Below are 22,633 nucleotides of genomic sequence, written 5' to 3'. Positions count from 1 at the left end.
CTAAAAGAAATCAACAAATCCCACAGCTGAGATGCTGGAACAATCGTCTGACTAGAGTCAAAAGCTCAAAAGCTTTTCAGGAAGTGTTTGGGAATATGTGCTTCTGTAAAAGAAAACCGAATCAAAAGATAAAGGCCTTGAGGTGTGTCTTGTATTATTTACTAAGGGCCCAAAGTTCATTTGTGCCGTGGAGCCCGACAGCAGGTTTGTCTGGCCGACAGCTTCAGTCAAGAATGTGTTTGTCTATTGCCTAATTTTTGACATCGCGAAAGCACGATACAGATTTAATCCATGTACTCTGAATACTCACCCTGTAATATAGGATGTTATGACTGTTAACGGCCAGAATACTAAAAAAGCCTGGTGTCCCATGTGTTTTTGGCCTACTCACACACACACAGTATTTATATTTTCATATTTCGGTTTGTGAAATAAATTTCCAACTAGTAAAATGAAGTGATGATTATTTTAGTGATAAATATATGTTGGAATCTCTTATCGGGATGAGTTACCGCTCACAGTACTTGTTATTGAACACTACACTGCAACAGGTCCATATGTACAAAATGGTTAATATTATTGTCACTATATACATTTTATATACTTTTCAACTGCTGTGTACTTACTTTTTAAGTGATATTTACAAATTATAAGACCATGTCTAAAAGTATGGAGAAAAATAAGGAATGAATCAGGAAAAATAAAGTGATAAATAAATGATATTATCGTAGCTAGATCATAGATACATTAAAATAAGAAAGAATATACACAAGCAAAGTGAATAATAAATGAACTAATTAATGTGAAAATAAGATTTTCTTTTATATTTTGTTTTTGTATATTTCACCATTTTTTATTTCTCTTTTTGTTTCCTCATTTTCTGTTTACTTACTTATTCTTTTATCTACTCCTCTTTTTAATCACTAATTTCTTTCTTATTATTTTATAGACTAATTCTCTTTTTATGGCACTTATTTGACTCCATACAAACAACTCACAATTACAAAAGCAAACCTTATAGTCAACACAAAAGAGCGTTAAAAAGGCTTTATTTGAGAAAAGTCAGGCATGTGTTTGCAATACTAAACATTGATCCAATAACACAGGTAATGTAACATTACGGTTCAACAGCATGAAAATAACTACAATAGGAGATGATTGGTACGGAATAGTTGATTTGTAGGTTCTGGTATTGATGTGTTTTTTATTTGTTGGTTGCGATCCTAAAAACTTCTACAACAAGACCAGTAAGAAAACACACAAGGCAATTTTTGCGTCGAGCGTGGGAAGTGTAGGTAGGGTGCTTGAATTATTGAGGCACCACATGGTCAATGGTCGCCACTAGTTTTTTTGCTGGCAGGAATGGAAAGTGCAAGATTTCTCCAGATCTGATGGACAGAGACAAAGACAAAAACATTCTTACAATGCAGCTCAGGAACACGTCATATTCATGGCGAGTGTGTGATGCTTCTAGGTGGATCTGTTAAATTATTGTCCTGTTAATCTCGACTCAACCCACAGTTGTACAAACCTGAGGTGCTTTCGGGGCACATTCTGAGTGACATAATGGTAGCCATGTACTCTGGTCCCAAAAACTGCTCGAAGGTTGTTCCAGCTGAGATTTCCTCCAGACACTTAGTGGAGTCCTTGAAGAGGAGGTTCTTTCCTGAGTCCGACTGGAACAGTTTGAATGTGGGATCGCTGCCACTGGTACCAAACTTGGTCTAACAAATGAAAACAAAATTAAGGTTTGGAACAGAGGCAAACAGAGTAAAAATATTATGTTGACGTGAGGCTTGAAAATAATGGTGCAAAAAGATTCCCCCAAATCATGAATTTTACCCTGTATCTTTCTACCTCAGTACCAAATATTGCATGTCGTAGTTTCACAGAAATAATCGTTTTGCTTGTGCGCAGAATTTGAATTTTCAGCGATGCAACAACAAAATCAACGCATCTGCTACGGTAAAGAGCAGGACAGTATGTGTCTGGCTGAGGACAGAGACTTTTCTGGGAGGCAACCTTTTACTTTCCAGCATGGGAGAAAAATAAAAATAAAATAAAAATAAAATAAAGCAAAATAGATAATATGCAGTGCAAATGTATTGCTTCATAGTTCAACAAAACTGCTCCATGCAGTAACACCAAAAAGACTTCTACACTTCTGATAAAGTGAAGCCAACAATAACTAAAGGTGATTTAAAAATCACCACCAACCTGCTGGTCCTGGAGAACGCGGACCACGTCACCGTGGCTCTCTGGACGAGTCACAACAGCGTGTGCCGGAACAACGGCCAGGTGGCAGGAGAGGTACTCACTGACCGGCACTGCAGTCTTTCCCGGGCAGATCAGCTCGTAGTCATCCTTATTTACACCACTAGCCCATGCTGGACCATTGCCTTTGACAAGGAGAGACAGCATGGAGGAATGTTATAGCATTGTAGGCAACAGAACAGTCACGGCTGAGATGAAAAACAGGTTAGTGTCGGGCTCTTACCGTTACTGTTTTCATCAACAATTGTGTGTTTGATGAAGGCAACATCGCCGGCGCCCTCAACGAGACATCTGTAGTGACACACAACACATTAAATAAGAAGAAGGACGTTCAGAAGGAGTAATTCAAGGAATAGTTTGGTTTAATTTTTGGAAATATATATATTTTTTCACTTGAGAAGATTGATACCATCCTGTGTTAAAGGGTAACTCCACCAATTTTACACATTCAAGTGTGTTAACAGGTCTTGGGGTGTACAACTAATTATGTGAAAAAGTAGTATAAAGCCTTTTTTGGCTCCAGAGGAAGCTGCATGTAATCTGATAAATTGCCTTGACTGATGTCAGTGGCTAAGGTGCATTGTGGATCATGTTCCTGGTTTCAAAAACAAAGTATGAATCTTTACTAATTCACAGGAGGAAAGCAAATGTCAAACTATTCTTTTAACATGCATGCACATAAGATTTTGTGCTGAGAATAATTTAATTGTTGCATTTTACCTAAAGGCTCCAGAGAGGCCGTAGTACCGCTCATTAGCATTGGCTTTGCACTTGGAGAAGTCTTGCACAGCTTGGCCTCTGCCGACACATTTATTACAGAACACAGAGGCGGGGTCTGCTCCAGGGGCACAGCCTTCACTGAAGAACTTACCTGAGGAGAAGGACGAGACACAGACAGAATGGTGGGTTAGAGGTGTGGAAAAGGAAATCACATCTCCCGAAAATTACTTTTCTTCCAGTGCGGGTAATGTTATGGTGTTCGACAGCACAGACGTTGTAGGGTGGATGTTTTTTGGCAGAATTACAAAAACACTTCAGGAAAACATCGTTGGGTTTTTTTGACCAAAGACAACAGTATTTCATTGAACTTATCCAAGTTCGAATTGTGAAAACATACTGTGACATTTACAAATAAATGTTTTAGTTGCCACAAGTGGACTTTGTAGGCCAACAAATTAAATATGTGAACATTTTACAACATTGCAGTTCTGTAAAACATTTCCACTGAATGGGACCACTATGTTTCTATGAGTGTTTGGCTGGTTAAACACTGATGCCTCTATATGACCTACATAAGTAAAGAGGACCATCAGCGAGAAGGTTAGCTTGTTTTTTTATTCTGAAAGTTAAACCTATTTTTCATGGTGGAGTGGTGAGGATGAATTCAGGAGTCTCACAGCCTGAGGAAAGAAGCTGCTCAGTAGTCTGGTGGTACGGCAGTGGATACTTCTCTAGATGGTCGCAAAAAAACTGGCCTATCACTAACATTTCATGTTGGCCTTGCTACTCTTGGCTTATAATGAAGACATAACACTATGAGACAATGTTGAGAACTTAAGGGAATAGTTCACTCTAAAACAAAATTCAGTCATTATCGACTCACCCACATGCTGATGAGAAGTCCGGTGTAGTTTCTTATTCCTCAAAGTGCAGCTGGAGACCCGCGGGGGTACCCTCCAGCAACAATAATCCATGTAACGAGCGTAAGTGATGCCCGAGACAAAAAAGTCCATAACACTACACAAAACTTTGTAATATTCCTCCATACTGCTCGTCCGCTGCAATCCAAGTGTCCTGAAGTGGCGACATCCAGAGTTTACTCGAAACGATGTCATTTAGGACATTTTTCTAGCCTAAACAGTCACTATACTGTATCTGCCTGGAGGCACGCTCCGCGTTCACGCAAGTCTCCCTCACAGCGTTTGCACTACGGAAGCCGCGCCAGACAAGATGAACGAGACTCGCAATAGATACACACCGGTATTTACATCCTGCTTTGAGCGATCAAGCGACACACAAACACAAGAGGGATCTGCTGCAAGAGTGATTTGAAACTTTGACACTCACAGCAGGATGTAAATCCCAGTGTGTATCTATCGCGCCAGAATCAACAAGAAATGATAGTTCCTTTTAGCTGCTTTAACACACTTGTGATCTCAAATTAGTGGTATATGAGCAGAATAAGAAGAAGCATAAAGTCACTTACTGAAGTCACAGTCACCAGTCTGTTTGTGGATGAGGCCCATGGGGACGTTCCAGCCGGCACTTCTGCCGATGCCCGTGTGGCAGGACTTCTTCCCCCTCAGGCTCTCCCAGGTCACCCCTGAACCCTTCTTCACCACAGCAACAGCGTAGTAAGAGGAGGCTGTACCTGCAAGAGTGGAAGTACAGAAGAATATTCAGAGAGCTATCAGACAGATAATAATTAGTTATCATTTATTTTATTTTATTTAAAAGTAAATCTCCAAGCTGGGAGATACAAGCTTAAAAACAAGCATATTTTTCTGCTCCGTCAATTACAAATAATTTTCTTATTCATTTTCATGAACTTTCCTAAATATAGCCATGTAATTTGGTACCTTTCCAATTAATTAATTCCAGTTAACTGCTAGCATAACCTATGAAGCCTTTTAGTCTGTAAGATTTGTCCCATAAGCGATTAAGATGAATGATACTGAAATGGATTTAAATAGATTATATTTTTATATATATTTTTCAACTAGATATATCTTTGCAGAACACATCCCCATAAATTATCAGGAAATGAAGTGTTTTAACATTTAATTTAGTCTACATCACTGAAACTAGAAGGAACAGAAATATAGACGGGTTCATTACCTCCAGTGGTGCTGCATTGTGCTGTAGACACAGACAGAGAAATATTAGTCGTGTAGAAAAGGTAAAGTTTAACACAGGATTGTATGTAATGGTTTCTGTGCTAAGTCTCACACCTTGATCATACTGCTCCACCATAACAGGAACCAGACCACACTTCCCAGCTGTGTACACCTGCCCTCCGTCCACTGCCATCGCGTCAGCCTCTTTACGCTGCAGGATGATCAAGAAAAATCAGAGACAGACGCCACGAAAAGGAGCAAAAAAAAGTCTTCAGCTTGTACCAGATCCTGTATTTTTTAATCCAAGGGTGTTTTACCATAATCTTTTTCAGGCACTCCTCAACTGTGGCAGCATTCTGGCATTCAATGTCGGTGCCGCTGTCAGTCATGCTGTTGATGCTCCATACGTCGCACTTGTGTGTCTCGGCTTGGCCCACAGCACACCATCTGATGGCAGAGGATGTAGCGGCTGTGATCTGCTCTGGAAAGCGAAGTACAACATAACCGTAAGCCAGTGTCTGCCATCCAATAATGTTTTTATCTGATGCTTTATAGATGTGATTATCTGCTTATAGTACCTCTCTTGAGGGAGCGGATGGTGCTCATGTATTCAGCTCCCAAATACAGGAAGGAATCAGTGTTCGGGGGCAGCTTCACCAGCCTCACTGTCGAGTCCTTGAACATCAGGTTTTTTGCAGGTGAATAGTCTTCAGAGGAGAAGAGGTTAAACTCCTGAAAGGCAAAAAGTAAGCAGATGTTATTGACATGTTTAGTTGAATCCCTTTATATCATGAGTCTGTGTATTGCTTACTCTCTCTCTCTCTCTGCAGTATAAATATTTTTGTTTTATACCTGCACTGAGTTGAGGCTTGTCCAGATTAATTCGGCCAGCTGTGGGACCTTGCGGGTGACAACAGCATGAGCTGGTACTTTGGCCAGGTGGCAGGTTGAATAGCTGTCGAAAGGCTTTCTGGTGTTATCCTTGCACAGCAGCTCGTACTTGTGCTTTTCGGACTCTGAGAGTGTGAACAACAATGAGGTTTTTCACTTCAAATCTTCTTGTTCTGAATGAAGCTCTTAACCCTCCTTTTACTACCACATTATGTTACGTTGAAATATTTGGTTCATGCAGTCCCAATATATCAGTTACGTACAGTGTAGGATCCACCTGCAGCAGATAATTAGCTTGAGTTTAAATGGGCTCTTTTGAACTTCTACTTCTTCAAGTGCTGAATACAATACATAGTAGAATAGATCATAGTTTCTGTTCTTGACCTGCACCTTATTACTGTCCCCACCGAACCCTGGCTTAACTTGTAAATATTCACGTATTCATAAACACTTTCTGATATTTTGTTTTTACATCTGGCAGAATTGACAATATGATTGTGTGATACTGACCAGGGACAGTGAGATGATTCACAAAAGCGACTTCACCAGCGTCGTCTGCCAGACATCTGTAAAGTAGACCAGTCCACAGGTGCATCAGCATTACAGGTTAGATTGTTACCAGCAGTGTGCAGTCTGACTGTGACAGGTAATCACTCAGACAATAAATGTGTTGACGTTAATAGACGATAGTAGAAGTCATAGTAGAATGGAGAAGGATTCAATAAAGACTGATACTGACTGGAAGGCTCCGGCGTAGTCATAATAAGGCTCGCTGTGGGACCTGGAGCAGTCTCCCCTGCACAGTTGGCACAGTTTGCTGCCGACTGTTGCCCCTGGGGCACAGCTGGCACTGAAGAAGTTGCTCACAGCTGCAAGAAACAAAAAAGCAGGGCAGAGGCAAAGGTCTGAGAAATACAGAGGTTTTAAGAATGTTTCTGTTTATTATTTGGATTTTTCACATTTCTGACGTGAAGGCGTAAAAGCTGCGTCAGATCACATCAACGTTGGGTGTGGAAATTAAGGGCAGTTATTTTTGTTGGCCTTAAAGTAGTCAAATTTGAATATAATGGGAATAAAAATACTGAAATCAGCCTATAAAACAGCCTCTATGGAAATATGCTTATTTGCTTTCTTTCTAAGAGTTCGATGATTGATACCACCCTTAAGTCTAATATGAAGCTACAGCCAGCAGCCATTTAGCTTAGTTTAGCTTCACAAATGGTGCCACGGGGAAACAAAAACACCTACCAGCACCTCTAAAGCTCACTAATTAACAAGTTGTGTCTAGATCGGAGTGTAAAACATCCGATTGTTTTTGCAACTTGTAATTGTTACACTTCAGTTTTATGTACAGATTAAACAAATATAATAATGTGTGATCTTTAGAGGAGCTTGTTGTGGATTTTGTTATCTTTGGACAGAGCTGCTAGCTGTCTTCCCGTGTCTCTATCAAAGCTAAGCTAACCGGCGGCTAGTTGTGGCTTCATATATCCTCATCTAACTCTCAGCAAGAGAGCAAATAAGCGTATATTACCAAGTGATTAAACTTAACATTTTGTGTCACTCACCTTCCTCCACCGGGCTGTCTTCAGAACCTGACCACTGGATCAAACCCATCGACAGCAGGGTTACGACAGGAATGTTCCAGCCTGCAGACTTCCCGAGTCCAGTGTGGCAGGACTTCTTCCCTCCGAGTTCTCTGATGCCAAAGGTAGAGGTCTTCTTCACCACAGCGACAGCGTAGAAACAGGTGTCTGAAGCTGAAGATGAATGCAGAACAATCATGAGCCAAAAGTTCACATGTAGGTCATAAAAAATGCTGAGACATCCTCTTTCTTGTACTGATTGGTAAACATACTGGTGCCGTAGTCCTCAGCAATAATGGGGTGCAGGTCGTAGCTGTTCAGTCCAGCAGCGTAGATGTCTCCTCCATCCAGAGTGATGGCGTCTGCTTCACCAGCCTGATTTAAAGCGACACAAACCACCAAAATGATGCCTGACCTCTCCAACAACTCCAAAATAAATGCAGAATGTTTTGATGCATGTTTTGTTGCAGCAGTGGAAAATGACACATTTATTCAAGTGCTGAAGTTCTGCACAGTGTTCAGATACGTGGACTTTTTCAATACTTTCATTAAATGCAACTTAATTCTTCATTTCAGAAGGAAATATTGTACTTTTTGCTCCTCTATGTTTATTACCTCCACCAAGGCGGTTATGTTTTACCCTTGTCTGTTTGTTTGTTTGTTTGTTTGTTGGTTGGTTGGTTGGTTTGTCAGCAGGTTTGCAGAAAAACTATCAAATGGATTTCCACAGAACTTGGATGGAGGATGGATGGAGGCCCAGAATAGACCTCATTAACTTTTGATCCTGGATTTTTTTCTGTTGACGTTGCTTTCTTGTTCATGCATCAATACTATTGATGACTTACGTCATTATTATATATTGCATAATGCGTAGCCTACTTTTAGTGTTGATATTTTACATAGCAAAATATTACTTAAAATAAGAAAATAAAAAATAAAGACTACAATTGCACTTAAACATACTGGAATCACTTTAATCTTACATTTTGTTAGGAAACAAATATTTTCATTGCAACAAAGATAGGAAACATAACCAATCAGTCAAATGAATAAGTAATCGTAAATCAGGTCATCCTGAACAAATAAAGGATAAATAATATATTTATTTCTATTACATTGTACAATAACTCTCATTTATGGCAGGGGGAATGGATTGATTGAAATTTCATATTTTCTGGTGTCTATTTTTCGTTTTTTCTATCTATCTATCTATCTATCTATCTATCTAAATAAATGGTGGTAACCTCAACCACCAATTTAACTTGTTTTTGGGGAGATACAATGTACAAGCCATGACTTCAGCCACGGTGACAGGCAATTCAAAACAAATCAAGAAACCTATAAATGACTGTACGACAGGGTGCTGGACGGCTTTTTCAAGTCATTCATGTGAGGATATTCATCATTATCTAAACATCTAAACATCTTTTATCATCCCATCCCTTTCACATAAGATGCAACTTTTTGAGTATCTGCGTTACCTTTCAGAGGGAAATACTGTACTTGTTACTTTACAACATTCTTATGACATCTGTACTTTTTACTCTGCAGATTCAGATTTTTAATTTAAAAAAAAAAATGTTATAAAACATGATGCATTGTTATTGATTAACTCCAGCTTGACCAGCTACAAGATTAATCAAAAATAGTTGGCTCATATTTAAATAAATATAATAAAAATATATTTGTAGTTGTTATATGTCCAAGCTTCTGTTTTCTTACTAATCAATCAATCAATCAGTAAGTATATTATATATAACTAATTATTAAGGACATGAGTAAATGATCTGAATCGTTCTTCCATCACCATCAATCAATCGATCATCAATAAAAAAATAATAATAATAATAATTTTGCCTTTGCTTAAAGATTAAATCAAACATCTCATTAATGTTCTGGTGAGTGTTTCTCTCCTCACCTTAATCGCGATGATGCAGTCGATGGTGTTTTGTCTCTTCACGCAGGAGAACGCGGGGACTTTGGCCACGAGGTCCGTGCATTTGCGGAGCTCTTGGTCCGACTTCACGCACCATCTCACCTTCTCAGCGGGGGCCACGAACACGGCGGCTGCAAAACGCAAACGGATTGTAAAACAAATGCAGACAAATCGAGCCTGTGAAGAATCTGTGGTGGAAATAAAAACATGAAGTCTTTACCGAGGCATCCGAGCAGCGCCACAAGGAGGAGAGTCTTCATGCTGGACTTCGGGGTCTCCAGGTCAGCAGAGCAGAGTGTGCAGGAGGCAGCTCGGCCTTTTATAGCAAAACCTCTCTGACAGAAAAAAAAACACAAATAAAAACACTGTTTGCTCAGGTTTCCTAATGTGCGCGTGCATGGAGGTTCGTGGGAGTGCGTACTTTAACCAGAATCAGAATCAGACATACTTTATTGATCGCAGAGGGGAAATTGCTTTATTGCTGATACAAGAGATGGCAGAGAAGCAGAGATTGGGCTGTCTCCACATAGGCTAATGGGAATTCACAAAAGATTCTCTGTTATCTAAATATTTATATTTTTAACCAATATTATTTTTAATTCATATAGCTAGCAATTAATTGATAATTAATAAATCAATTAAGAAGATCAAGTCATTTTTAAGCTTCACACATTTCTTCTTTGCATCTCTATTTTCCACTGGTCAAAAATCCCACTTAAACCCGCTAAGATCAGGCTTTTGTGTGCAATGGGAATGCATAAACTCCACGCGAAGTGATGACGCATTATCAATATCCGGTGGTGGCGCTTAAATAAAGAAGGAATAGACTTCCGGCTATGAAAATACCTGGATCCAACTGAGCCGGCTAACTTCTGGTTTGGCGCCGGGCTAGCTTGAATGGGGGTAAAATAATTAACGGTGCAGCTCAAATTATGATAGTGAAACGAGTCATTTCGGGGCTGTTGGGACCATAGATATGTATATAAAGGCTAGGCCTAGATGTCTTACAGCGGAGTCTAGAACGTCATCACAGGTCGGATCTGTGGAACCTGAGGTAACCTGAGGTAAGGTCAATGACTGGGTTTAGATCGGTATTGCGCAACAATCGGGAGATGGGGACCCCCGAATATTGACGGGTATTTCGCACACTGCTCCCGAGCCACCGACCACCTGTGCCGACAGAAAAAAGGATTGCCATTGCTCAGTATAAGCCTGCATACTGTGGAGGACTAAACATGACTTAAGTATAAATAAATAAATAAATAAATGTATAAATAAATGCTGAAATAAGTAAATAAATAAATGCATAAATAAATGTTTAAATAAATGCATAAATAAATAAATAAATGTATAAATAAATACAGGAATGAATAAATGCTGAAATAAATGAATAAATAAATAAATGCTGAAATAAATGTATAAACAAATAAATAAAATAATAAATAAATGCTTTATATTTATTTCTACATTTCTGTTCACCTACATTTATTTATTTCTGTATTTCTGTGTCCATATATTAATGAGGTAGGAGGTCCTAACCTCAGTCAACAGCATGATTGGTTACAGGAGTGTGCTCGATTCGAGTCGACTACTTCTGCCTTACTAGCGACGCTGATTCGTGTACAGGAATGTTGTTGGCTACCAGCCCGCCCGCTCAGCTAACCCTTAGCTGCAGTTCTGGTTTAGTAATGGCAGTTTTTGTACGAGCGATTGCGAATGAGTTACGATCATTAGCGAACGATTTAGAGAACCATGCAACCAACGACTATGTTCAGTTTCGTCTGGATAGATTGATGGATGACTTGGCTCAGCTCAACGCCGATATGGATGTGCAAACTGAGCTAGCAGTGTTAGACGGTCTGGAAGAAGTCGGCCGCCAACTTTACATCCAGTCAGAGACAGAAGAAGGGACCCTTGGACTTCCTCTATCCCACCGTAATAGCATAGACTACGAGCTACAAGGACCAAAACGCCGATTTTTACAAAAATAAGCCGTCCTCCGAGCTGGACGGAGAACATTGATCGCTATGCGCCGGGCGAGTGCGCAGGGACCGTCTGCAAATTGCAATACAAGAGCAAGACGCTGCAAACAAAAATCAATAACTCCACTGTTATACAGTATTGAGACTCCAAAATCACCACACACACCAAGAGTCTCCTCATGGTCATACTACAACAGCTGTTTTGGATGGATGGGCTTTTGCATATTTTTGGTGATTTTTTTTATTGGTATTAATCATTAATAATAATAATAATAATAATAATAATAATAATAATAATAATAAAATAATCAATAATAACACACATGATAATGATAATATTTTCAAATTTCCAGTCAACTTTTAACATTGATCTTAAAGCCTTATGGAATCACTCCTTCTAAGTTCTACTACTCCATTAATGAATCTGTTACCTATAGGGCCCTGCCATCAGTCAATGGTCAGGGTCAGGCCCCTGACACAAAAAAACAGCTTGGGCACCGGTGGGCCACCCTACCACCGGGCTTAACAAGTTTTCTGGGGGAAACCCTGCATATGTACCAAATGTTTAATATTATTGTCACTTTATATATATTTTACATACTTTTCAACTACTGTGTACTTACTTTTTAAGTGATATTTACAAATTATAAGACCATGTAAAAAGTATGGAGAAAAATAAGGAATGAATCAGGAAAAATAAAGTGATAAATGATATTATTGTAGATAGATCATAGATACATTAAAATAAAAGAATATACATAATGTGCAAAGTGAATTATAAATGAACAAATTAATGTGAAAATAAGATTTTATTTTATATTTTGTTTTTGTATATTTCACCTTTTTTTAATTTCTTTTTATTTCCTCATTTTATATTTACTTATTCTTTTATCTACTCCTCTTTTTAATCACTATTTCTTTCTAATTATTTTATAGACTAATTATCTCTTTTTATGGCACTCATTTGACTCCATACAAACAACTCACAATTACAAAAGCAAACCTTATAGTCAACACAAAAGAGCGTTAAAAAGGCTTTATTTGAGAAAAGTCAGGCATGTGTTTGCAATACTAAACATTGATCCAATAACACAGGTAATGTAACATTACGGTTCAACAGCATGAAAATAACTACAATAGGAGATGATTGGTACGGAATAGTTGATTTGTAGGTTCTGGTATTCATGTGATTTTTATTTGTTGGTTGCGATCCTAAAAACGTCTACAACAAGACCAGTAAGAAAACACACAAGGCAATTTTTGCGTCGAGCGTGGGAAGTGTAGGTAGGGTGCTTGAATTACTGAGGACAGAATGAGGCACCACGTGGTCAATGGTCGCCACTAGTTTTTTTGCTGGCAGGAATGGAAAGTGCAAGATTTCTCCAGATCTGATGGACAGAGACAAAGACAAAAACATTCTTACAATGCAGCTCAGGAACACGTCATATTCATGGTGAGTGTGTGATGCTTCTAGGCGTATCTGTTAAATTATTGTCCTGTTAATCTCGACTCAACCCACAGTTGTACAAACCTGGGGTGCTGTCGGTGCACTGTCTGAGTGAAGTAATGGCACCCATGTACTCTTGTCCCAAAAACTGCTCGAAGGTTGTTCCAGATGAGATCTCCTGCAGACACTTAGTGGAGTCCTTGAAGAGGAGGTTCTTTCCTGACTCCGACTGGAACAGTTTGAATGTGGGATCGCTGCCACCGGTACCAAACTTGGTCTAACAAAGGAAAACAAAATTAAGGTTTGGAACAGAGGCAAACAGGGTAAAAATATTATGTTGACGTGAGGCTTGAAAATAATGGTGCAAAAAGATTCCCCCAAATCACGAATTTTACCCTCTATATTTCCACCTCAGTACCAAATATTGCATGTCTTTGCAGTTTCACAGAAATAATTGTTTTGCTTGTGTGCTGGAGTAAAACTGATTGAAAAACAACGGCACAGAATTTGAATGATTTCAAAGATGCAACAACAAAAAACAACGCATCTGCATACTTTCCAGCATGGGAGAAAAATAAAAATAAAATAAAGCAAAATAGATAATATGCAGTGCAAATGTAATACTTCATAGTTCAACAAAACTGCTCCGTGCAGTAACACCAAAAAGACTTCTACACTTCTGATAAAGTGAAGCAAACAATAACTAAAGGTGACTTAAAAATCACCACCAACCTGCTGGTCCTGGAGAATGCGGACCACGTCGCCGTGGCTCTCTGGACGAGTCACAACAGCGTGTGCGGGCACAAGAGCCAGGTGGCAGGAGAGGTACTCACTGACCGGCACTGCAGTCTTACCCGGGCAGATCAGCTCGTAGTCATCCTTATTCACACCACTAGCCCATGCTGGACCTTGTCCTTTGACAAGGAGAGACAGCATGGAGGAATGTTATAGCATTGTAGGCAACAGAACAGTCACGGCTGAGATGAAAAACAGGTTAGTGTCGGGCTCTTACCGTTACTGTTTTCATCAACAATTGTGTGTTTGATGAAGGCAACATCGCCGGCGTTCTCAACAAGACATCTGTAGTGACACACAACACATTAAATGGGGCCATAAGAAGAAGGACGTTCAGAAGGAGTAATTCAAGGAATAGTTTGGTTTAATTTTTGGAAATATATATATTTTTTCACTTTGTTAGATGAGAAGATTGATACCATCCTGTGTTAAAGGGTAACTCCACCATTTTTACACATTCAAGTGTGTTAACAGGTTAACAAAAACGAAGCAGAAGGCTCTCTCTGTTCCTGCTTTATTGATTTTTTTCATTTATTTTAAAATCAATAATGAGTCCAACAGTGTTACAGGAATGTAATGCCGGACCAGTGGACTGCTTTTCAAAACCTGTCGCCTACATTACCCAGAATGCAACTTAGCCACTGAGTGATATTTATCAGATTACATGCAGCTTCCTCTGGAGCCACAACAGACTTTATACTACTTTTTTCACTTATGCAGTTGCACTAATGTGTAAAATTTGGGGAGTTGGCCTTTGAGTACAGAGCTGGAGTTGGAAGGGCAGTTAGCTTAGCTTAGCGAATGGGAACAGCTAGCGGTCAGGCTCACTTAAAACTTTCAAAATGATGCCTATAAGTAGCCACAAAGCTAAGTAATTAACTAATACAATTTTATCTCAACTGTTTAATCCATACAGAACGAGAAGTATAAAAACTACTCGGCTGCAACCAGCAGAAAAGCTCCAGTGAGTGGGTGGATACATTTTTTAGAGGCCCTCCTAAAACTACATATTTTTACATTTCTATATAAAATGAGATGAACTCTGTTGCAGAGAGCTAGCCGTGTCCATCTGCTTACAGTCTGTGTGCTAATCAAAGCTAACAACCTCTTGTTTCAGGCTCCACACAGACATGTGAGTGGTATGAACCTTTACTAATTCACAGGAGGAAAGCAAATGTGCGCCTTCCCTAAAATGTCAAACCATTCTTCAACATGCATGCACATAAAATTTTATGCTGTGAATAATTTAACTGTTGCATTTTACCTAAAGGCCCCAGCGTAGCCGTAGTACCGCTCATTAGCATTGGCTTTGCACTTGGAGTCGTCTCCCACAGCTTGGCCACTGCCGGCACATTTGTTACAGAACACAGAGGCGGGGTCTGCTCCAGGGGCACAGCCTTCACTGAAGAACTTACCTGAGGAGAAGGACGAGACACAGACAGAATGGTGGGTTAGAGGTGTGGAAAAGGAAATCACATCTCCCGAAAATTATTTTTCTTCCAGTGCAGGTAATGTTACGGTGTTCGACAGCACAGACGTTGTAGGGTGGATGTTTTTGGGCGGAATTACAAAAACACTTCAGGAAAACATCGTTGGGTTTTTTTTAACCCAAGAATTGAGGAGTCATGCAGCCTGAGGAAAGAAGCTGCTCAGTAGTCTGGTGGTACGGCAGTGGATAGAACAACTGGCCTATCACTAACATTTTATGTTGGCCTTGCTACTGAGCTATATGTTGCTCTTGGCTTACAATGAAGACATAACAATATGAGACACTGTTAGCCGTGGGCTTCCATGTAACCTCGGTGTATAAACGGCACTCAAACAGTTATTACTCTTACATAGCCACGAATAGACGGGCCTACATAACATCATCGCTATATGCATTCTGTAAACAGCTGTGCCCCCCATTGTTTCTTGGTGCAACACCACTGTTGTGAATACAAATCCAAAGTCTGTCACAATTTGTCAGATGTGATGTAGGTGTTAACTCCAAACAAAAAGCATCACAAAAGGATTTTGATGCAGTTATTTTAAGGCAAAAAAACTTAATGCTGCTTTAAAAAAAAAAAAAAAGTATTTAAATACATTCCTTTCTTTCAAAAATGCCCAGGCCGGCCAGATCAAGATGTTTACAATGGGCTGTGGTAGTGGTCGTACCACTTTTGTCCACAGGGGGCGCCAGAATCAACAAGAACTGATAGTTCCTTTTAGCCGCTTTAACATACTTGATATTTCAAATTAGTGGTATATGAGCAGAATAAGAAGAAGCATAAAGTCACTTACTGAAGTCACAGTCACCAGTCTGTTTGTGGATGAGGCCCATGGGGACGTTCCAGCCGGCAGTTCTGCCGATGCCCGTGTGGCAGGACTTCTTCCCCTTCAGGCTCTCCCAGGTCACCCCTGAATTCTTCTTCACCACAGCAACAGCGTAGTAAGAGGAGGCTGTACCTGCAAGAGTGCAAGTGCAGAAGAAGATTCAGAAAGCTATCGGACAGATAATAATTAGTTATCATTTATTTTATCAAATTTAAAAGTAAATCTCCAAGCTGGCAGATACAAGCTTAAAAACAAGCATATTTTTCTGCTCAAACGAATAATTTCTTAATAATTTTCACGAACTTTCCTAAATATAACCATGTAATTTGGTACCTTTCCAATTAATTAATTCCAGTTAACTGCTAGCATAACCTATGAAGCCTTTTAGTCTGTAAGATTTGTCCCATAAGCGATTAAGATGAATGAATACTGAAATGGATTTAAATGGATTATATTTTTCTTATAATTTGCACCAACTACATATATCTTTGCAGAACACATCCCCATAAATTATCAGGAAATAAAGTGTTTTAACATTTAATTTAGTCTACATCACTGAAACTAGAAGGAACAGAAATATAGACGGGTTCATTACCTCCAGTGGTGCTGCATTGTGCTGTAGACAGAGACAGAGAAATATTAGTCATGTAGAAAAGGTAAAGTTAAACACAGGATTGTATGTAATGGTTTCTGTGCTAAGTCTCACACCTTGATCATACTGCTCCACCATAACAGGAACCAGACCACACTTCCCAGCTGTGTACACCTGCCCTCCGTCCACTGCCATCGCGTCAGCCTCTTTACGCTGCAGGATGATCAAGAAAAATCAGAGACAGACGCCACAAAATGTGGCTCAAGCTAGTACCAGAACTTGTATTTTCATCCAAGGGTGTTTTACCATAATCTTTTTCAGGCACTCCTCAACTGTGGCAGCATTCTGGCATTCAATGTCGGTGCCACTGTCAGTCATGCTGTTGATGCTCCATGCGTCGCACTTGTTTGTCTCGGCTTGGCCCACAGCACACCATCTGATGGCAGAGGATGTAGAGGCTGTGATCTGCTCTGGAAAGCGAAGTACAACATAACCGTAAGCCAGTGTCTGCCGAACAATGAATGGTTTTATCTGATGCTTTATAGATGTTAAGATGTGATTATCTGCTTATAGTACCTCTCTTGAGGGAGCGGATGGTGCTCATGTATTCGGCTCCCAAATACAGGAAGGAATCAGTGTTCGGGGGCAGCTTCACCAGCCTCACTGTCGAGTCCTTGAACATCAGGTTTTTGGCAGGTGAATAGTTTTCAGAGGAGAAGAGGTTAAACTCCTGAAAGGCAAAAAGTAAGCAGATGTTATTGACATGTTTAGTTGAATCCCTTTATATCATGAGTCCGTGCACTGCTTTCTCTCTCTCTCTCTTTCTCTCTCTCTCTCTCTCTGTGCAGTATAAACATGTTTTATACCTGCACTGAGTTGAGGCTTGTCCAGATTAATTCGGCCAGCTGTGGGTCCTTGCGGGTGACAACAGCATGAGCTGGTACTTTGGCCAGGTGGCAGGTTGAATAGCTGTCGATAGGCTTTCTGGTGTTATCCTTGCACAGCAGCTCGTACTTGTGCTTTTCGGACTCTGAGAGTGTGAACAACAATGATTCAAAGGTTTTTTCTCTTCCAATCTTCTTGTTCTGAATGAAGCTTTTAACCCTCCTTTCACTACCACATTATGTTACGTTGAAATATTTGGTTTATGTAGTTATGTACAGTTTGGATCCACCTGCAGCAGATAATTAGCTTAAGGAAAATCCTTCACAAAGAAATCACGCATTTTTCATTTTAACAATCGTATATGCAAACACTGAGGTCTTACAGAAACATCATTTCAGTCTTCTCTATGTGTCCTATACATCCGGCAGAATTGACAATATGATTGTGTGATACTGACCAGGGACAGTGAGATGCTTCACAAAAGCGACTTCACCAGCGTCGTCTGCCAGACATCTGTAAAGTAGACCAGTCCACAGGTGCATCAGCATTACAGGTCAGATTGTTACCAGCAGTGTGCAGTCTGACTGTGACAGGTCACCACTCAGACAATACATGTGTTGAGGTTAATAGAGGACAGTAGAAGTCATAGTAGAATGGAGAAGGATTCAATAAAGACTGATACTGACTGGAAGGCTCCGGCGTAGTCATAATAAGGCTCGCTGTGGGACCTGGAGCAGTCTCCCCTGCACAGTTGGCACAGTTTGCTGCCGACTGTTGCCCCTGGGGCACAGCTGGCACTGAAGAAGTTGCTCACAGCTGCAAGAAACAAAAAAGCAGGGCAGAGGCAAAGATTTGTGAAATACCGAGGTTTTAAGAATGTTTCTGTTTGGATTTTTTTTACATTTCTGACGTGAAGGTGTAAAAGCTGCGTCAGATCACATCAATGTTGGGTATGGAAATATTAAAAGCAGTTATTTTTGTTGGCCTTAATGTAGTCAAATTTGAATATAATGGGAATAAAAATACTGAAATCAGCCTATAAAACAGCCTCTATGGAAATATGCTTATTTGCTTTCTTTCTAAGAGTTCGATGAGAAGATTGATACCACCCTTAAATCTAATATGAAGTTACAGCCAGCAGCCATTTAGCTTAGCTTAGCTTCACAAATGGTAACACAGGGAAACAGCTAGCCTAGCAACAAAAAAACACCTGTCTTCCCGTGTCTCTATCAAAGCTAAGCTAACCGGCGGCTAGTTGTGGCTTCATATATCCTCATCTAACTCTCAGCAAGAGAGCAAATAAGCGTATATCACCAAGTGATTAAACTGAACATTTTGTGTCACTCACCTTCCTCCACCGGGCTGTCTTCAGAACCTGACCACTGGATCAAACCCATCGACAGCAGGGTTCCGACAGGAATGTTCCAGCCTGCAGACTTCCCGAGTCCAGTGTGGCAGGACTTCTTCCCTCCGAGTTCTCTGATGCCAAAGGTAGAGGTCTTCTTCACCACAGCAACAGCGTAGTAACAGGTCTCCGAAGCTGGATGAATGCAGAACAATCATGAGCCAAAAGTTCACATGTAGGTCATAAAAAATGCTGAGACATCCTCTTTCTTGTACTGATCAGTAAACATACTGGTGCCGTAGTCCTCAGCAATAATGGGGTGCAGGTCGTAGTTGTTCAGTCCAGCAGTGTAGATGTCTCCTCCATCCAGAGTGATGGCGTCTGCTTCACCAGCCTGATTTAAAGCGACACAAACCACCAAAATGATGCTTGACCTCTCCAACAACTCCAAAATAAATGCAGCAGTGGAAAATAACACATTTATTCAAGTGCTGAAGTTCTGCACAGTGTTCAGATACGTGGACTTTTTCAATACTTTCATTAAATGCAACTTTATTCTTCATTTCAGAAGGAAATATTGTACTTTTTGCTCCTCTATTGGGGATGGATGGAGGCCCAGAATAGACCTCATTAACTTTTTTTTCCTGGAACATCTTTTTTTTAATTTTTTTTTTTTTTTTTTATGAAAACCAATCAATCAAATGAATAAGTAATCATAAATCAGGTCATCCTGAACAAATAAAGGATAAATGATATATTTATTTCTATTACATTGTACAACAACTTTCAGTAATGGCAATCTAAAAATCTTTTATCGTCCCATCCCTTTTACATAAAATGCAACTTTTCGAGTATCTTCACATTTTGGTGCAAAGCAGATTTATTTTAGTACTGTACAATTTTAGATACTTGTACTTTAATTAAGTATTTACATTTTATCTGCATTACCTTTCAGAGGGAAATACTGTACTTGTTACTTTACAACATTATGACATCTGTACTTTTTACTCTGCAGATTCAGATTTTTAATTACTATTTTTGGCTCATATTTAAAAAAATATAATAAAAATATATTTGTAGTTGTGATACTTTCAGGCTTGTTTTGGTGGAAATAGTTCTGTTATCTTACTAATCAAGATTGGATTGAAGGACAAGCAGTAGGCTTCTTGTAATTATAAGTATATAATATATAACTAATTATTAAGGACATGAGTAAATGATCTGAATCGTTCTTCCATCACCATCAATCAATCGATCATCAATGTAAAAATAAGAAAATTAATCTGGCCTTTGCTTAAAGATTAAATCAAAGTTCTCATTAATGTTCTGGTGAGTGTTTCTCTCCTCACCTTAATCGCGATGATGCAGTCGATGGTGTTTTGTCTCTTCACGCAGGAGAACGCGGGGGCTTTGGCCACGAGGTCCGTGCATTTGCGGAGCTCTTGGTCCGACTTCACGCACCATCTCACCTTCTCAGCGGGGGCCGCGAACACGGCGGCTGCAAAACGCAAACGGATTGTAAAACAAATGCAGACAGATCGAGCCTGTAAAGAATCTGTGGTGGAAATAAAAGCATGAAGTCTTTACCGAGGCATCCGAGCAGCGCCACAAGGAGGAGAGTCTTCATGCTGGACTTCGGGGTCTCCAGGTCAGCAGAGCAGAGTGTGCAGGAGGCAGCTCGGCCTTTTATACCAAAACCTCTCTGACAGAAAAAAAAACAAAAAAACCCCACTGTTTGCTCAGGTTTCCTAATGTGCGCGTGCATGGAGGCTCGTGGGTGTGTGTACTTTAGTGTGCTGGTACAGGAGATGGCAGAGAAACACAGATTGGGCTGTCCCAGATGTCCACATAATGGAAATTCACAGACTAATGAAACTATTTACATTTATTCTGAAATCATCCAGAGGAGCTGAATAAGACACGATCCTCTATGTTATCTTAATGTTTATATATACATATATATACATTATTAACCAATAATATTAATAATATTAATTATTGTATTAATTAGTTAATGAATAATTAATAAAACAATGAATAGGATCAAGTCATTTTTAAGCTTCACACGTTCCTCCTTTGCAATTCTGTTTTCCACTGGTCAAAAATCCAACTTAAACCCGCTAAGATCGGGCTTTTGTGTGCAATGGGAATGCATAAACTCCCGGGTCGACTGACTCTGCAGTAGACCCAGGTTCTTATCACCTTGGCTGGCTCAGATCTAGTAAGGCCCGGTTGAACACGCGAAGTGATGACGCATTATCAATATCCGGTGGTGGCCCTAAATAAAGAAGGAATTTGGGATGCATCTAGCTATGGAAGCCCTAAAAGGCCATGCATTCATACATTTTATTTCCTCCGTTTTACCGTGATAACAAGTTAATTTCATTTGTTTTCTCGAGATCTCGAGTTATTATCTCGAAATAACAACTGCCGTTTTCCCGAGATAACGGGATAATTTTCTCAAGATCTTGAGAAATATATTGATATATATTAATATATTATAGTATATCTCGAATTAATTATATCGTTATCTCAGGAAAACAAAGTTTTGTTATCTCGAGATCTCCAATTAATTATATCGTTATTTCGGGAAAACAAAGTTTTGTTATCTCGAGGAAATTATCCCGTTTACTCGGGAAAACGGCAGTTGTTATTTCGAGATAACAACTCGAGATCTCGAAAAAACAAATGAAATTAACTCGTTATCACAGGGAAATGGAGGAAATAAAATGTATGAATGCATGGCCCTTTAGGGCTTCCGTACCTTCTGCCCTTAAATTGTATGATTGCAGCCTTAACATGACATTTGCTATATGTCCTGCACAGTGTTGGGCAAGTTACTTTTAAAAAGCAATTATACTAGTTACCTTCGTCTTAAAGTAATATATTACGTTACAATATTAGTCTGCGTAGAGTAATAAATTACTTATTACACTACTTTTTAGTTACTTAAAAAAAAAAGCCCAATTAACCTATATAGAACAATGAAATAGCTGAGATCTTTATAAATAAACGAATAGCCTTGGACACAGGGATGAGCAGGCGGACAAAGGATGATACATTATGAGATAGGAATAAATCTTTTTAATTGTAGGCTTAGTCACTCTTTTTCTATGCCTTTTTATTTTAGTCCACAGAACAAGGAATGCATGGACATATGCGATTCAAGAATGTAAATTAAAGTGTTCTCGGAAGATTATGCTTCATCATTAGGGTTGGAAATACAGCTCACTTCAGTCACACAGAGACTTAAAGAGGAGCTTTATGGCTCGGCTATATTAAACACACACAGAGCCACAAATGTCAGAAGAAAAAGGCAAAAATCTGTGAAAAATTGCATTTACTGAGAAAAGCAGCAGTGACCCACATCAGAGTCGTGTTTACAGAGACGATGTTACCCAACAGAAGAGCAAAGGTTCCTGTTGATTTGTAAATTCAACCTACAACACATCTTTCTTTGTTCCCAGCTACACCTGCCAGAACGCTTTCACAATAGATTTCATGTTTCATGAGGGGTCACGGATGGTGCAACTTTGGAAGGTCCGATATGTGACACTGGACGACTGAATGGATGAGAGTTTACCTAACCAACTCCAATCCTTCATAGCCTGCTTACAATAGGTAAGAAAAGAGGTTCCTGGTATGAAGAGCCAAAGGAAGTGAAATAATCGTTTACATCTTTTTATTATCCAGAGCCTGTCTGGTAACCAGAGGACAGCCCCATCCTGCATCAACAGCCAAATTCTT

At 39.6% G+C, this 22,633-nt stretch overlaps 2 protein-coding genes across 2 annotated transcripts; both read right to left on the bottom strand.

Annotated features, from left to right (window-relative positions):
* Window positions 1-1,032: 1,032 nt before the first annotated feature.
* LOC311266872 (serotransferrin-like) lies at window positions 1,033-9,825 on the bottom strand. The gene is made up of 17 exons (XM_084369498.1): window positions 9,745-9,825; window positions 9,507-9,655; window positions 7,861-7,963; window positions 7,571-7,762; window positions 6,742-6,871; window positions 6,513-6,568; window positions 5,964-6,127; window positions 5,690-5,843; window positions 5,429-5,592; window positions 5,226-5,322; window positions 5,113-5,133; window positions 4,481-4,645; window positions 2,995-3,145; window positions 2,498-2,565; window positions 2,218-2,399; window positions 1,532-1,724; window positions 1,033-1,388 (listed from the first exon to the last, which is right to left on the bottom strand). Exons 1-17 carry the CDS (start codon window positions 9,782-9,784, stop codon window positions 1,342-1,344), a joined length of 2,076 nt encoding a protein of 691 aa, XP_084225624.1. The 5' UTR covers window positions 9,785-9,825; the 3' UTR covers window positions 1,033-1,341.
* Window positions 9,826-12,527: 2,702 nt separating this feature from the next.
* Window positions 12,528-20,583, bottom strand: LOC311266871 (serotransferrin-like). The gene is made up of 17 exons (XM_084369497.1): window positions 20,474-20,583; window positions 20,236-20,384; window positions 19,178-19,280; window positions 18,890-19,081; window positions 18,228-18,357; window positions 17,999-18,054; window positions 17,523-17,686; window positions 17,233-17,386; window positions 16,963-17,126; window positions 16,773-16,869; window positions 16,660-16,680; window positions 16,032-16,196; window positions 15,013-15,163; window positions 13,966-14,033; window positions 13,686-13,867; window positions 13,038-13,230; window positions 12,528-12,894 (listed from the first exon to the last, which is right to left on the bottom strand). Exons 1-17 carry the CDS (start codon window positions 20,511-20,513, stop codon window positions 12,848-12,850), a joined length of 2,076 nt encoding a protein of 691 aa, XP_084225623.1. The 5' UTR covers window positions 20,514-20,583; the 3' UTR covers window positions 12,528-12,847.
* Window positions 20,584-22,633: the final 2,050 nt, after the last annotated feature.

This window comes from Pagrus pagrus (assembly GCF_965226575.1).
Source record: "Pagrus pagrus genome assembly, chromosome: 12".
Classification (NCBI taxonomy): Eukaryota; Metazoa; Chordata; class Actinopteri; order Spariformes; family Sparidae; genus Pagrus; species Pagrus pagrus.
The sequence above is the reverse complement of the archived record's forward strand: the minus strand, read 5'-3'. Positions and strand labels throughout refer to the sequence as shown.